Consider the following 17,500-nt stretch of genomic DNA (forward strand, 5'->3'; position numbering starts at 1 on the left):
GAGTGGGGAGAGAGAGAGAGAGACAGCGAGAAAGAGAGGAGGTGTGTGGGTTGGGGTGGTAGAGAGAGAATAAAATTCTGCTGATGTTTAGTTAATAGGAGTGAGGTGTCAGGGATGGCCTCTGATCTCTGCTGCATGAATACGTTGTTCAAAGACCACTGAAACAGCATACACAGCCAAAATGCTCTCTCCCTCCCTCTCTCTTCCTCACACACACACACAACACACACACACACACACACAGATTATCCATACGACAGATTGATAGAATGACAGCACTGAAGTGCTCTTTGAAGCCCGGATTCAATCTGGGATAAAACTAGGCTACGACGCCTGGAGGTCAAACACAAAAGCAAGCCATCCGGTGATTGTATGTAGGTATTTCGTTTGCATACAGGAAAATCAATTGAAAATCAATTGCACAAATGCGATGTTTGATGTATGGCTCTTGCGTTACTGCTCCCGTCACTGCTTTATCAATACATGCGCAGATCTCTGACAGCCTCTCAAAACCTTAACTGGGGGGCCTTTGTACTATATAGATTCGATTACTAAATAATGCCATTCAGTACGAGAATACATTTGCACGCATACGCACAAACTGTCCATCTCTCTCTCACCCAAACCCCCCCTCCCACCCCTCCTCTCGCTGTAGATTTCTGCTGACTGTTTGTCCTTGAGCAGTCCTCATTAAGCTAATGCAAACCTCCCTGACAGGGAGACCAAACAACTGACGTTGCAACGCCGTGGCAACACCGGGCCCTGACGACGGGGAGGCGGTCGTTATGCAGATGAGGTCCAGCTGAGAGCGCGGGAGGCGGGGAGCCGCCCGGCTCGTTAGGCCGCGGCCCTGCAAATGGCTCGCTAATGTAACGCTGCTTCCTGGGCTAATGGATCCCCCGTTTCGCTGAATTATTTGTCTTTTCTCTCTGCGGGGAGGAGACAGCCTGGCCACCGGCAGACAAAGAAGAAGGAAGAGAGAGGAGGAGAGCGTTGGAGTTGGAGAGAGTGGGCCGAGAGCTTCCGAATACTTATCGGCCTATTAGGAATCGTCTCTCCTCTGTGAAGCATGTGAGAACGTGGAACGTGGAGGGCTGAGGTGAGGCGGGTTGGCTACTATATGCCCGGCCGCATGCTTTTAAATCCACAAAAAGAAAATATACAAAAATCATATTTTAAAGGTAAGGATAGAGAATCAACCATGTGATACTGGTTTGGCATCATTACCTGAGCTACAATGTGTTAAAAAAATCGAACAAATCAAATTGAATGGAAGCAGTGACTGCTTCTTCTTTCATCATGCTAAATCTTGTATTACAGGTATAAAGTTAGCTTACCATGAACCAAACTAGGCATACAAATGATTTGGCAACTCAATTCAAATAAGCTTGATAAATCAAAGTACAAAATGAAGATGTTTGCCAATTTTCTTTTTCTAGCAAAGTTTGCTACTCAAGAACTTGGCCAAACTTATACTCTGAAAATAATCTACAAGCTGACAACGCGTTGCAAATTCAGGCTTTAGTTTCACCAGTGTGTCATCCTGTTGTACCTCTATCAGTGTGGCTCCTCTTGTTGTCCTTGCTGTATTCCAGGGGGGCCACGTCCGTCTCCATGACACCTTGCACTGTGCTAGGGGAGTGGCCTAACACACCATGGCTCGAAGACATGTTGTCATGGTGTGGGTCTGGAAATTAAACAAAAGGGAAACTGTTTTAAAAAGATTACATTCAGTAATAGTTCTTGGCTGATTGAAATTGATATTCGTATTCTTTTTTTTTTTTACAGTAGGCTACGTGTTGAAGTATAAATCACACATTGTGTACGTACGAGTGGACTCTGCAGTGCGTTCTGTGTGAGACGGTGAACTTGAGACACTGCTGCTGTGATTGGATGACATCTGACCTTCCTCCAATGACGGAGAAGGGGAGGGACTGTCCCGAACTCGCTCCTACCAATCAGCATAGAAAAACCAAATGAAAAGGCAGAAAAAGCCAAAAAAGGATATCTTTAAAAAAGAAATTATAATAATAATACGAATTTAAAAAAATGAAATAAAACCTTATGAAAAGAAATCTTGTGCAAATTGTGACTGGTGGTTTTCAACCTATTATCCGATGAACTGCTTCTCATGACTTTACTTATCAAGTATTATTTTAAGAACGATGCACTTTATTTTACTGAGCCAAACTTGCATGGCAGGGACATGGAAAAGTAATAATCAAAGTTTTTTGGGGTTCCAGGTTCTTCACCATAATAATGGAAGCCAATTTACAACAACTGCAAAATCTACCTTTGGCCCCAACTCAGTCAATGTCGACTATGATATCCAAAGACACCCCTTGGTCTCACAAGACTGGGGGCCCCTGGACATCGTAGTGTGACGTGCTATGGCTACAGGGATCCTATGACTTCACCTTTATGACAGAGGTGGGAGCCCTGGCGTGGTTGTGTGCGTGGTGGTGGAGTTGCGCCACGTTCGCCATGCTGGCCAGCGTGCTAAGGCGGCTCATCTGGCCCATCGCCATGGAAACGGAAGCTGGGTTGAGGCTGGCAGGGATCAACGGATGTGACATCATCATGAAGGGCAGCTGCTCCAAACCTGGAGGGCAGACAAAGTAGAATGGAACTGAAAAATAAGATGAGAAGATTAATATAGTTTAGTACCGCAAAGTAAGGTAGATAAAGTCATGGCCTCCGGTGCTCCAGTCTGTCACAGCTAAATGGACCGCTTGTCTGTGTTCAGTGTGCTGACGTAAAGGGTCTGTGCGCCTCGTCTTCTCTGATGACACACTGAAAGGGCACTCCTCTAACACCACAACTCCAGTCTCACTCCAATACCACTCCTACAGGTGTTGCGCCCTCGTTCTAACTTTAATAAGTACAGAGGGATGAAAACCCTCTAATTCTGCTAGTTTTCACTATTACTGTACAATATTACCCTACATTTTAGGTTAATATTCACATTCTGAAAGAGCTTGATTTGTAGATGGAAAAGGACTATTTGGAACTTGTTTCTCCCATCTTAAATCAAAATATAGGTTGTTTTTTTTACTCCAGTTTACAAGCATTACCAATGTAACAAAATATTTAATAAATGCAACAGCCCCAAAATACAGTACCTTCCGTTAAAAAGGCAATTATTAATAATGTAAACTCTTGTTTAATGTTAGTCCTTCTATCAGGAGCTGATTCAGTCAGTGCAGGAAGGGCTACCCAATTATTTACGTTTGCATCACTGATTGGGCCACCAAGGTTAAGTACCGTATGAGGCTCACGCACGAAACCCACAGGATGTGCAGGCATAAGCGCATGTGTAATTTTAGATTTTAGCTACAGTATAACCATTATTTCATACTTTGGCTATTTTTGAAAAATCTTGAACATTTGTGCAAATCTTTGAATACGTATATTTTAACTCAAATCTTTGCTTCTGGGGGGGGGGGAATCGGCAGCCAAACACATAATTTTGGGTGGTTCTTGACATGAAAAAGTTTGAGCAGCACTGATATAGCAACATAAGTTTTTCAGAAAACTGTTAGGATTTAGACATTTGTAGAATCGGCCTCAGGTCTTAATGGGTTAATTAATGTAGCTGTATTCCGCACACGTATTCTATAATTTTGGGTGGGCACAACAGCCAGGTGGGTGGGCCCAGGCCTACCTATGCCCACCCGTGGCTACGCCCCTGGTTCGCGGCAATGAACTAGTTCTTTTGAACGAATCGATCATGAACGACCCATCACTAGATGCTATGTACAGTATGGTATGTTGGTTACTTGTTCACGTTGTGTTATTTGTTTGCTTGACCATCAGAATGTTGTTTAGACAGATGCTAGGATTGATGTTTACCTGGTATGCTAGTTTCTTTGAAGCACAAAATTGTTTTCTTTGCACTCTTACTTACAGTATATTATCCACTTACCCTGTTGTTTGACTTGGTAAGTACTTACTTACTTACTTACTCTGATTTCACACTTTTAAGTTTGGTTAAGCGAGATTGCTATTGTAAATGGGTATATAAGGATGCTGTCGTGATGGGTTAACCACTTTACCCTATATAGGTACATCACTGACAGGAGTCCCCCAGGGATCTATGCTAGGCCTAGGCCCCCTCCTTAATCTCTAAAATAGCCAATCTCCAAGCTCATGAAGCGTCATGTTGCTTTTTTTTGGCAGAATGTTCACCCCAGAATACAGACACTATCTGGTCCATGTGGTTAAGGCTTGGACATTAGGGAATACAATATAGTCAATGGAGGATCCTCGTAAGTATAGGAAGACAAAGTGTGTGTGTGGATGTGTGTGTGTTGGGGGGAGAGAAATGCAGAGCATGAAAAGGATGACTGTGGAGCGAGACGCACAAGAAAAGATAGGGTGGGTGAAGGAGGAGAGCAGGACAAGGAATAGATAAAGGTTGTTATTCATCCACCGTGACATTTCTGCTCCCCCTCGTAACTACAGCTCTCAAACATACTGAAACACACTGCTGCACCGTGAAATGGACCCTTACAGCTCCATTTTTACACTTTCAGAGTTTACTTAACATTTTTACTTAAAAAAAACTCAACTCAAAAACATAACTTAATTCCGGAATTAAAATAACTTTTAGCTATTGATGCTCCAAAGCATTTTTTTGTTGGTTCATCAGTGTGATACAAAATAATGGAGGTGCTTCCACACTTTGCTGAACCCAACCATCTGAATGTGTTGTCATCTCCATAAGCGACAACACTAAAATACGTTATAAGCTTGGACAATCTGCTGTTTCTGCTCCTTTCTTGAGTCAAGCCTGCCTGCTATCTTTAAAAGACAATTCTTCCGCTCAGCAACACCCCAGTGTGCTATTTCTCTCCTTCTATACTCGAAACAAACAAACCTGTCAGGGAGAAAAAAAACGACATAAATATTTATCACTTAATAAAAGACAAAAAAACAAAAGAAACACAGGGAGGAAGTGGAACAAAAGAAACTGATGGCCGTCCTGGTGCAGCGCCAGCAATGCATGCTGGGTAATTATAAACACAAAGGAAAAAGTCTTGGACTCAATTCTGCACAATTGTCGCAAAAATAATAGAATGAGTGCACAGCACTGGCAAAAAAAAGCCCCCCCTAAAGAGAGTAATAAAATAAAATAGAAAATAGAAAATAGAAAATAGAAAATAGAAAATAGAAAATAGAAAATAGAAAATAGAAAATAGAGAGAAAGAAAGAAAGAAAGAAAGAAAGAAAGAAAGAAAGAAAGAAAGAAAGTGTGGAGCTGACTTTATGAGTTGGGCTGGCTGGACATATGTGCATTGCTTTGTGCATTTGGCAGATTAGACCCTCTCTTGCCCAGAGCAGCAAGCAATCCAAACAAAAGATCTGTGTGAATAGAGCTAAATGACCAGCTGCTCAGTCAGTCAACTAGCAGCCAACTCCAAATATTAAAGCCTCAGTTAGAAACCACTAGTCCCACCCCTCTCTGTTCACTTCTCCTTCACTCTTACTCGCTTGCTTCTTTGCCCTCCTTCCCTCTCTTTCTCTCTCTCTCTTTTTCTATCTCTCTCTTATCTCTCTCTCTTTCTCTCTCTTTCAGTATACTATTTCATTAAAGAACATCAAAACGTCAACAACGTGCCTTCTCTTATGCTTCCCCCAAACAAACCATTACAGTAAACAAACAGTTACAGTAAATTTCCCAGAAGATCTTGTTAAATACAGAAATGCCTGCTGCTCACGCACGCACACATTCGTGCGCGCGCCCACACACACACACACACATACACCCTCCGAGCCTATAAGGTGTCACACTCAGCATTTGTGTGCGTGTGTGTGTTCTTGTGTGTGTGTATGTGTGTGTGTATGTGTGTGTGTGTAATGTGAGATTGCCTTTGTAGTGGTTTAAGCACCGGTAGGGGCCAGCCCCTTCCCATAAGGTCGTGGGTGGCAGTATGGAAAAACACATCATGCTTATACGCGTGCGCGTGAATGCATGCATGTTTTCTATGTGACTCTGTCATTACCAATGATTAAGCTTTACAGGTTTATAATGGCTGGTGGTAACCATGCCACTTAACTGTGTGCAGATGCTGGCAGACAAAGCTACTGAGTGTATACAATGGTAAACAATGCTTACGACTGCAACGGTTTAGACAGACATGGCTAAAGGGGAAAATGTGCCACACACGTACCTGCATGCAGACATGCAAGCAAAAACATAAACGAAATTCATACTGAGGACATAGGCACATTTGTACAGTATATTTTTGATTGACATCCTCCGTTCAGGTGTGTGTGTGTGTGTGTGTGTGTGGGGGTGTGTGTCTGTGTAAGCGTGTCAGTCTGATAGTGTATTCCGCATAGACCGCCGTAAGCCCTGTCATCTATCTAAACACACTGATGGTGTTTTAACCTGTCGATAACGGTGGGGGCGATGTCCGCGACGCCTTGCTTGTGCCGTTCGTGTTTGTGTGTGCGTGTGCGTGGTGCACGCGCCTGTCCGTTCCCCCATCGATTGTCCAGCGGTTGTCGTTTGCATTCAGGATGGTGAATTAGAGAGAAAGACTATTGATCTGGCCCTGGCCTCTCATCTTAGTCATCTCTCTATCATCCAGGTACGCTTGGTTTCTTTGTCAGCTGCTCTCTAGGCCGTGAAGCGCAGTGTATTTTTCTGCGTGGTGGGTCTCAATGAGGAATGTTTTTTCATTTAATGATGATACAAAAAAACAAGCCACGTATTGGGTGATATATATGCACCTACCTCACAAAGTCATGGTGTGACTGAGTCCCCCTTGGCTTCTCCACGTTAGCGCACTAGGTGAAACTTGACAGAAAAGAAATAGCCAGTGCCATCTTTTTTTGCTGTCAATTTCTTCTATGTCTGTAAACCTGACGGCCGGTGGACGCATAAGGCAAATAAACAAGGACAGCGGTCTTGTCTTTTGATGGTCTTTGCCCCCAATTAGCCTAAATGTAACCCAAAGACATACGCTGATGCAATTCTGGGCATGTATGGATTTGCATTCATGGCCTTTCATTGAAATGAGTTAAACACAGACCTGACACACTAGTAGCCCTATGAGGCTATGTACTGTAATTGAGAAATTTTGCCAACAAATAGCCAATAAGGTGAAGTTAAATGGTGTGTTCATTTAACTCTGAGTGGGATTAGCAAATTCTCAGAGTTAAATGAAGACTGAGGATTTAATCGTGTAATACATTATGTTATCAATGGAGTTTTTATTACCGGTACATTCAATCTTAGAAGAAATTGCCTTTCTAGGTACACTGTCTGTATACAGTGTATGTACAGTATCAAAAAAGGGGAAAAAAAACAAAAACAACTGGAGATCTGGAAAAAACCCAAACTATGTCTAAGTTCCCCTGTGCTCTATTGGTGTACTCCTATATGTTTGGGTTCCCAGACGCAGATATCATTCTGTTGATCATTCTGTTGTTTGTGCTGTGGTTGAAATGCAAAGCATAGTGACTCATCTTCGTTGTTTTTTCCCCCTTCATAGTTTCTCAGAGGAGCTGACATAACATCCTGGATTTTAATCACTTTGGTTTGGCCCTCCGTATTCAGACATAAACACAGCTGCTGAGTGAGGACTCACTGTGGCTTACCAGTGGCTAAAGATAACCGATGTCTACTGATAGCAGGCGTTAGATGCGTCGTATGGCCATGATTAATGATTGTATGCGTGTGTGTGTGTGTGTGTGTGTGTGCCTGTGCCTGTGCCTGTGCGTGTGCGTGTGCGTGTGTGTGCGTTTGTGTGCGTGTGCGTGTGTGTGTGTGTGTGTGTGTGTGTGTGTGTGTGTGTGTGTGTGGGTGTGTGTGTGTGTGTGAGAGAGAGGGATACATACCCAGTCCAGGGTTGTGGTCACCATTCTCCCCATTTGGTAGACCATGCTGCTGGTTGCTGTGGTAACCACCCATCACCTCCAGCTTGATCTTCTTGGCCAGTGCAGAAAGACCTGTGTGTGAGAGAGAGAGAGAGAGAGAGAGAGAGAGAGAGAGAGAGAGAGAGAGAGAGAGAGAGAGAGAGAGAGAGAGAGAGAGAGAGAGAGAGAGAGAGAGAGAGAGAGAGAGGGGAAGACGGACACCCAGAGGAAGAGAGACAGTGATTAATAAAAGCAATAAAGCAAGGGGGAAATAAACAACGAAAAAGAAAGGAAAAAAGAGAAAGAAAGAATGAAAGAGAGAACTAACAAAAGGACAAAACAAAGGAATAAAAAAAGAAAGAATGACTGACAGACAGACAGACAGACAGACAGACAGACAGACAGACAGAAAGAGAGAGAGAGAGAGAGAGATAAAACGAAGAAAGAAAAAGGCTAAGATTCACAGACAGAGCGAAAGAGAGAAAAAGAAAAGAAACCAATCAATAAGAGGCAGATCAATGGCGGAGGATTAGAGCACAGGGGAAGGTAGGAGGCTTGTCATGGGAAGACAGAGGCCGGCCATTCATCCTGACTGCACCGCTGCACTGTGGCCATTTAGGCTGCCAGGGAATCAGCGGTGATAGGAACAAGCAGGGACATTCATCTCTCCCACACACGCTGGAGGAGGCGCGACACATCACGTCCCACAGCAGAGAGAGAGCACACCACACATGCCCATGAACTAATGCCCAGGAACACCCCCCGCCCCCCCAGGAGTGATGGTTCAGTTCTGTGGTGTGGTTCCTTAATAGGACCATATCGGTGTTATTGCTTGTTTAGTCCATTAACTACTTTACTTTACTGCCAACACTTTTTTTTGCTTTATTTTTTTTTACAGAGACAGGAAAGTCGGGTGAGAGAGAGAGATGACATGCAGCATAGAGCAGTGGTTCTCAAACTTTTTCATGTCAAGGACCCCCAAAATGATATGTATCTGGCCGCGGACCCCCATATAAAAAAATATTTTGTGCCAGGGACCACCAGAAGAAAAGATTTGAGTTGAAAATGTAAAAAATATACATAGAGATTTGCACACATTTTCAAGATTTTTCAAAAATAGCAGATCTGCAAGCTCATAGCGCGGCACCGAAGTGACCCGCTATGAGCTTGTAGATCTTAATAGCCAAACTATAAAATATGGTTAAAGTGGTTACAATGATTGTGATACTGTATTAACACATTTTACTGGGGACCCCCTGGAACCTCCCCAAGGACCCCTGGGGGTACCCGGACCCCACTTTGAGAACCAATCTCATAGAGCCTTGGGTTGGATTCAACCCAAGGCCAGCTGCAGGGAGGACTATAGTCTTATTTATGTGGTATTCAGGTGAGCCACCTGGGCATCCCCTGCCAGCAATTTCCGAAAGCATACTATAATTGTTTTGGTTTTTTTCCGTGTGCTTTTCCTGTCTTACATTCATTTCAGAAAGGTACATAAAATCAACTTACAGACTTGAAACTTTGATATACTGTAATCCAACACAGTGAATGTGAAATGTGATTGGTGCAAAAACGTTTAGCCAAATTTCTATTTCAAGCATCCAAGAAATAATGAAATAATAGCTAAACGAGCAATGAAAGTTAAAGATGGTTTATCACCTGAAGGTTTGTATTAAAAAAAGTAGGGAATCGTTATTAAAAAAAAAAAAAAAAAAAAAAAAACTACAGTATTCTTTGGAAGATTGTCATCACCTGGTGGCACAACAAGTGCACTAATCACATGCTCCTTAACCCATTAAAATCCGGGAATGCGTCTCTGTCATCTCTGGCTATTTTTGAAAAATCTTGAAAAGTTGTGCAAGTCTTTGAATATTATATATATTTTTCAAAGCGAGCATTTGTAAAATATTTTGTTCCAGGGACCTCCAGAAGCAAAGATTTGAGTTACAAATGTCTTTAAAAAACATATTCAAATATTTGCTATTTTGTTTACGATTTTTCAAAAATAGCAGATGAGCTTGTATATCTGCTATTTTTGAATAGCCAAAGAAATCTAAAATGACAGAGATGCGTTCCCGGATTGAATGTTAAAGTAGCAAGGATCCGAGTTTGAATCAGACACCCGTCATGTCTCATGTATATAACACAAAATCAAATATACAAATATGTATTACATATGTATATATGATTAATAGTCAATGGCTTTAACATGCAACAGGGCCGGATACAGAAATTATTAACTGGGGGGGCATTAATAAATGCTGGGGGGGCGGCTTCCTCGGCGATTTTTTTTTTTGGGGGGCCCAAAACCATTTGGGGGGTTTTCGGGGGCCCCAAACCCCCCAAATGCATAGGAAAATATGCATTTTGGCACAGTTAGACCTATATATAGACCTATTTTTTCGGCTGTTTGTGTATTACTGCTCCCTATTGTTCTTTTGGGCTTGTTTTCCTAGGCTTCTTTCTCTCGCAATATCTGGCAACACTGCCCATGGAAAATCAGGGCAGAGGAATATTTGAATTGTGCAATGATACATGATGGAATATGATTAAGGATTATTTTGATTATGGTAAGCTCACATTTCATATCATGACATAAATTTAACTTTCCAAAAAAAATGTTTAAAAAAAATTCAAAGATTCTTTTTGGGGGGGCAGTCAGGGCATTTGGGGGGGCATTGCCCCCCGTTGCCCATGCCTAGATCCGGCCCTGACATGCAATAACACCGCTATGGTCCTTTAAGGTACTGTTTCCCAAACAGTGGGTCCGGGACCCATCTTTGGGTAGCGGACACATTTTTATGGGTCGCGACGTAAATTCCCTTTCCTACAGTTAATTTTCACTAGTTTGGGTCCCGGGCAAACGTCTAATTTCTCTTTTGGGTCTTGAGCTGAAACGTTGGGGAACTACTGCTTTAAGCCATAATAATAATAATAATAATAGATATGCACCTGTAAAAGTCCCCAGGGACAACACACAAGAGTTAATCAACAGAAAATAGACGGATAACAAAATACATTAAAGGACAGACAAAAAAAGAATGGACCAATATGGGTACATTTTTTACACTCTCAGGATTTTACTGTGCAGGGTGTTTCAGAGTTTAAGGCTAGCAACGCTGTAGGCCCTGTTGCTCTAGGCCAGTGGTTCTCAACCTTTTCAGGCTGTGAACCCCCAAAATAATCATATTAGAACTGGGGACCCCCCCACTCTGATTAGCACTTGGAATTGTAGGAGTTGAGACATAATATTTGGTTTGACTCGGTTCCACAGACACAAATTGTGAAAATAGCAGCTCACAACCCCCTCACCTCGCGTTGTGAGCTTGTAGCTCTTTCTTATATTATTTGACAATTTGGCCAATACTTGACCAGTTCTTAAAGCATAGTTTGTTTGGTTTCTTTTGATGCAGTAATGGTGTTTCTTATTTTCTTTCTTTCTTTTCCTTTTTTTTGTAAGGTCTTAAAAGTCCTTAAAATGTCACTTCACTGTCATCTGGGGACGCCCCCCCCCCCAAAAAAAAATCATGTGGAGACCCCCTGGAGTTCCGAACCACAGGTTGAGAGAACCACTGCTCTAGGCCAGGGGTAAGAGGATGTGCGTCTGAGGAAGGCAACCAGTATAAGGTACTGTAGCAGTTATTTGGTATAAAAAACACAATAATGATATGTAACATCGTGTAATGTGGTTTGACGTGTTTTGACGTGTTTCTACCGGTGGATTTTGACCTTGTCGGACAGTAAAGAATGCAGGGGGGCCTACGAGTCTAAACCTCGGGCTGGGATTGGTGTCATGATTAATATTATTCTGTGTACTGTCTGTAGTTGTCCTGCTGAGTGCTGCTGCATTGCTGCACCCTGAGCCAACCTACCTTAACCCATCAAGACCGGGGGCGCATCTGTGTCATTTTCAGATTTCTTTGGCTATTCAAAAAATAGCAGATATGCGAGCTCATAGCGCGGCACCGAGTGCCGTGCTACGAGCTTGTAGATCTGCAAAAAAAAAAAAAAAAAACTTGGAAAATGTGTGCAAATCTTTACAAATGTCTTCTAAATCCTCCTTATGTCGTTATATCAGTAGTTCTCAAACTTTTTCATGTCAAGGACCACCCAAACTAATATGTATTTGGCCAACGACCCCCATCAAAATATGTTGTTCCAGGGACCCAGCCCCCCCCCCCCCCCCTCCCAGAAGCAAAGATTTGAGTAAAAAAAGGTTTGCACAAATGTTCATGATTTTTCAAAAATAGCAGATCTACAAGCTCGTAGCTTGAGCTATGAGCTTGTAGATCTGCTTGTAGATCTGGTATTTTTGAATAGCCAAATAAATCTTAAAATGACACAGATGCGTTCCCGGATTGAATGGGTTAAGAAACCATACCTGGTACCAGCACAGACTATGAATGATCATGCAGCCGATCAAACCAAAGGACCTGCATACAAACATGATGGAATCAAACTATACACTCTGAGCCTTGTGTTCGCTTTACTAGTCTCGTAAAAAAGAAAATAAAGGTGAGTGGTCTGTTGTCCTCTGTCCGACAGGTCTGTCTCTCTGTCTAAACCCCCCCCCCACTGCAACCAATACAAATCACTCCTTCTCTTGTCATCCCTCTCCCTCTGGTCTCCTCTCCTCCTCCTCTCCTGCAATCCTCTCTCCTTGCGCTACCTTTTCAAATGTCAGCATCGCAGTGGGACATCAGTCACTGTGTGTGTGTGTGTGTGCGTGTGTGTGTGTGTGTGTGTGTGTGTGTGTGTGTGTGTGTGTGTGTGTGTGTGTGTGTGTGTGTGTGTGTGTGTGTGTGTGTGTGTGTGTGTGTGTGTGTGTGTGTGTGCACGCACGTAAGAGAGAGACAGAGAGACCAAGATCACATCAAACATTTTCTGCCTTCTACACTTTAATGTCGTCTCTACCTCCGTCTCTCTCTCTCTCAGTCTCTCTCTCCCACGCAGTCTCTGTCCCTCTCCTCTTTCTCGGTCTCTCTGTCTCTCTCTCGTACTCTCTCTTTTTTTAGCAGCGCTGTCTCTCTCTCATGTGGGTCTGTTCTAATCAGTAGCGTTGACATTGCTGCCATGCCCTCTCCTTTGGTGCAAAAGGACTCTTTTCCCTGAGAGAGAGGCTCTTGAACACACACACACACACACACACACACACACACACACACACAGACACAGACACACACACACACACACACAGACACACACACACACACACACACACACACACACACACACACACACACACACACACACACACACACACACACACACACACACACACACACACACACACACACCGCACCTTTGAACAGTGAGAGGAAGCAAAGACTAATAGAAAATGGCTTCTTTTGAGGCAGGGAATGAAAAGATCAGGTTGCACTGAAGAGCACAAAGCCAAGGGCAACTTTGAGAGCTGAGAAGTGCACACAATTACCTCTCTCTGTCTCTCTCTGTCTCTCTCTGTCTCTCTCTCTCTTACACACACACACACACACCCACCCACCCACCCACCCCCACACACACACACACACACACACACACACACACACACACACACACACACACACACACACACACACACACACACACACACACACACACACACACACACATTGTGAGATGACAGTGTCTAACAAATACAGATACTACACAGTGTCCAAAAATAGGGGACAGTTGACAAGGGCTGTTGTTACAAAGTCAGGAGACAAACCAGACACCTCCAACAAACTCCACAAATTGGTGTTGACGGTGAACTCTTGCTGCCGTGTATGAGTATGAGACTACAAGAGAAAACAATACGAGAACTTGTTCTAGAATAAAACAAAATCAATATCAAAGTATAGCCTATCCTTTATTTTTGCTGATTGTTTCTTGAAAGTTACAGTTTCACAGGCCTAAGGATCGTGAAACTATGCAGAGGCAGACAAAGTACTGTGTGAACTTTTAATTTGAGCAAAAAAGAGAGCAGAACATTAAATTTACAAGTTATGAGAGTTTGTTCTTTTTTTTCCCCCACGTGTCAGCGATGTGTATGCTAATGAGAGACATCAACACACAGCTTGCATCTCATAACTCCTCCTCCTGAAAGTGCCCATGTGATGTATGGAATTACTGTAAAGTGTGTCTACAACAGAGTGGAATTAATTCATTGCTACACGCAGCGCATTCAGCAAAACACAGGAGCGCCGCTGCCTGCTGCTCCATCTGCAGCGTGAGGTAGAGGTAGGACTGCATGGGCAATTAACCCGAAATACCGCGTACCAAAACCGACATTTACAACCAATAACCGACTTCATCTTGCTCATGTAGGCTATTTGATTAATCTAAAAGCAGGTTTTGTTTTCATATTTATTTATTTTATTATCATATATAAACAAATCGACACGGAAAATAATTCTAATACATTTTTATAATCGACTAAATGGATTAGTCCGATTTATCACATGACCCTGTATTATACAGTACTTTGTTGTTCACTGGTGGTGTACAAAAAAAAGTTAAAATAGCCGATCTACAAGCTCACTACGCGTCGCATCGTGACGAGCTTGCAATAACCATGATCGTGTCTGTCTGATCTGCCAACACATTCTTACAACTGAATGTCACAAGTAGAACGGCTGTGTCCCAGTGCTCATCATAAGTATCCATCTGACACCATGTTGGGTATCAGAACAAATGCTGGATAATTAAATCATTTTACAATATAAACGAATATGATCGTGTTTTAATACAGTGTGGAACGCTGATTTTTGCTACATTGGTTTGATTTATATGAAATTGTTATTACTGTCATGTGTCATTACTGTCACTGTCATTAATATTGGTGTTAATAATTATTGATGTGATAAATTGCTACACACAAAACAGAACTCACCTGATTGAAGCCATTACACTTAATCTAGTAGGTCTATACAATTTCATATAGTGCAACATAGTGTCAAGTGCAAAATGTGAATGTCTCTCTCTCTCTCTCTCTCTCTCTAAAATACTGTAAACTCAGGATTTTACTGTTTAGTGTTTATCAGAACTTCTTCTAGACGTTTTTGTTAGTTAAAGCAGCAGGAACCCCAGAGAATTGAACAAACTGCATGTGCACATGCACATGCACATGCACATGCACATGCACATGCACATGCACATGCACATGCACATGCACATGCACATGCACATGCACATGCACATGCACTACTCTTTACAGTGATCTACTGGGCTAATCCTTTCCCCCTTCATATATTTCTGGTGTCTGGCGGTATAATAATTCTAACAGACAACTTTTCCTTGTAGCGCACATATTGGTAATTATTTTTTCAACCCCCTCTGTAATGCGAACCCTAGCCTAAATAATCACACACGTTATTTACCTGGCAACAGTTTCAGCATATTTTGGTGGCCAAAGTCATTCTTTAATCTGCGGTGCTCAGGGGACCGCAGGGGAAACATACAACCTGATGAAAGAGTATGTGATGAATGAGTTAACAGTCAGGGCAGCACCACCTTGGCAAAAAGATAATAGGGGACATTCTGGCGTGCGTGTGCGCGCGTGAATGCGTGCGTGCGTGCTATGTCCTGACTCACCGGCTGCAGGCAGGATCCCAGCAGGCATCAGGCCACTATGGGACAACATGTGGTGGGTGGCGCATTCTGATGACGTCACACTCTGGAGCCTCTTCGGTGGCCTGCCAGGCCTGGAACTACAAGCAAATAAAACACACTGATGTTAGTTTTTTCTACCGCGTGTGCTGAGCCGTCTAGATAAGGGTCTGTGTGTGTGTGTGTGTGTGTGTGTGTGTGTGTGTGTGTGTGTGTGTGTGTGTGTGTGTGTCTGTCTCTGTCTGTCTGTCTGTCCGCGGCTAATCTCTCAAACCACTGGGCTGATCAGCCCCACATTTCTTGTGCACACTGCCAGTAGGACAACAAAGTAAATACCTAAATACTTCACGACACAACACAAATTGTATTTGTTTTTCTATTTCTTTTTTGTGAATACCTTTTACATTTTGTGAATTCATAATCTCATGTTCCTCCATAATGTGGGCAAGACTGACTTCATCAAAGTGACATCATCAACATGACAGCAGAGCTCCATGGGGAAGTCACACGCACACGGTCGGTCGATCGGTCGGTCTGTGTGTGTGTTTGTGTTCTCTGTGTGCTGGTAAACCACTTGACCCATCAGCGGCAGATTTCTTGTGCACCCTGCCAGTACAGTAGGCTAATACCTCCACTATTCTTTGGTATACTTTTTGAAATAGTGTACTTGAATTTTATAATGGAAGTCAGTGTGGCTTGGATTGGGCTGAAACCTTGTCCAAATTTGGAGTCATACTTCATAGACTGGTCATAGACGACTAACGCCACTCACAGATGACTGATGGCACAGGCCGGCCACATGAAGTCCGAGATCCACAGTGGAACCACGTTTTTCCCATGTTGGTACAGAGATATCCATGTCATTTCATAGACATTAATGAAAAGATTAATTAACTCTCTCAGTGCCAAGAGTTTTTTCATAAAGTACTCCCCCAGTGCCAGCAATTTGCGTTTTTTCTTTTTTTTTTCTTTTGTAATTTTTCATTCAAATAAATTATCTGATTGGGTGTTTAAACCCATAATACAGTTCTACCAGTAGAGAGCAACAAATCGACACATTGATGACCTCGCTGGCTCACTCGCCCCCTCCCAAACAGGCTCACGTCACATCCGGTCATAACCGGATGTTGACATTTTTGACAATCGTTGATCGGGCTAAATTACGATGCGATACACGACTACGATGACTGATCGTCACCCAGACCAAAGAGAGTAGACGTGGACCTCTCCGTTCGTTTTTTATACCGTGTGAAAAACCGTGACTTTCCCTATTCTGGCCGAAAATGACCGCGGGAAAAAAAGGAGAACCGGAAACGGAATCTGCGTCATGAAACCGGAACCCAATGAGTCTGAAGGAGTCAGGAAGCGAAAGTGATCATGAAAAATAAACAGAATAGCGCGACAGTCAAAAGTAAAAACTCGGGATTTCTCGTGCTGGCACGGAGGGTACTCGGGAAAAACTCGGGATATCTCGGGGCGTGGCACTGAGAGAGTTAAGAACAGTATTTTTAAAAAAAACATCTTTTTCATTTTCTCTCCATTTTAGACAATGTCCATCTTCCTCATTATGCACTGTAGTTCCCTGTTGCTGACAAACTACCGCCCCCACTCTGGTGGTCTGGGAGGGTGCAGACAACCACGTGACTCCTCTGACACACATGGACTCACCAGCCCATTATTTACACCTGACAGTGCGGAGTTTCACTGGAAGAGTGTAACGCACGCACACACGCACAGATTCACGCTGACACTGGTGATCATGTTAGCTATTCATCCATTTAACGCCTCACCTAACCCCTTCAGTTGCTCAACTGTTCTTTCAGGTGCATCTCAATGAACGGACGTGGAATTTGCTTGCTCACTAGTCACTACAATACTGAATTGCTAACTTGAGCCGTTGATTCTTTGCTACACAGCAAACTCCTCAGTGTTAAATTAGCCCTTTCTAACTCAGAGAGTTTACAAATGTAACCAAATGGACCCGTGAGGGAGTTAAATGCACACTAAGGATTATACAGTGTATTGGCATTCCATCCTTCCATCC

The 17,500-nt window shown here is 43.0% G+C and overlaps 1 protein-coding gene across 1 annotated transcript in view; it reads right to left on the reverse strand.

The window, feature by feature from the left end:
- Positions 1-17,500, reverse strand: part of dachc (dachshund c) — a 39,126-nt gene that overhangs the window by 11,844 nt on the left and 9,782 nt on the right. Inside the window, exons 2-6 of the mRNA XM_080448990.1 lie at positions 15,442-15,557; positions 7,849-7,959; positions 2,418-2,602; positions 1,831-1,951; positions 1,553-1,687 (exon numbers count right to left, since the gene is read on the reverse strand). Coding sequence (XP_080305116.1) covers positions 1,553-1,687; positions 1,831-1,951; positions 2,418-2,602; positions 7,849-7,959; positions 15,442-15,557 — 668 coding nt within the window. The remainder of the gene's footprint in view (positions 1-1,552; positions 1,688-1,830; positions 1,952-2,417; positions 2,603-7,848; positions 7,960-15,441; positions 15,558-17,500) is intronic.

This window comes from Gymnoscopelus braueri (genome assembly GCF_963280865.1).
Source record: "Gymnoscopelus braueri genome assembly, chromosome: 14".
NCBI lineage: Eukaryota > Metazoa > Chordata > Actinopteri > Myctophiformes > Myctophidae > Gymnoscopelus > Gymnoscopelus braueri.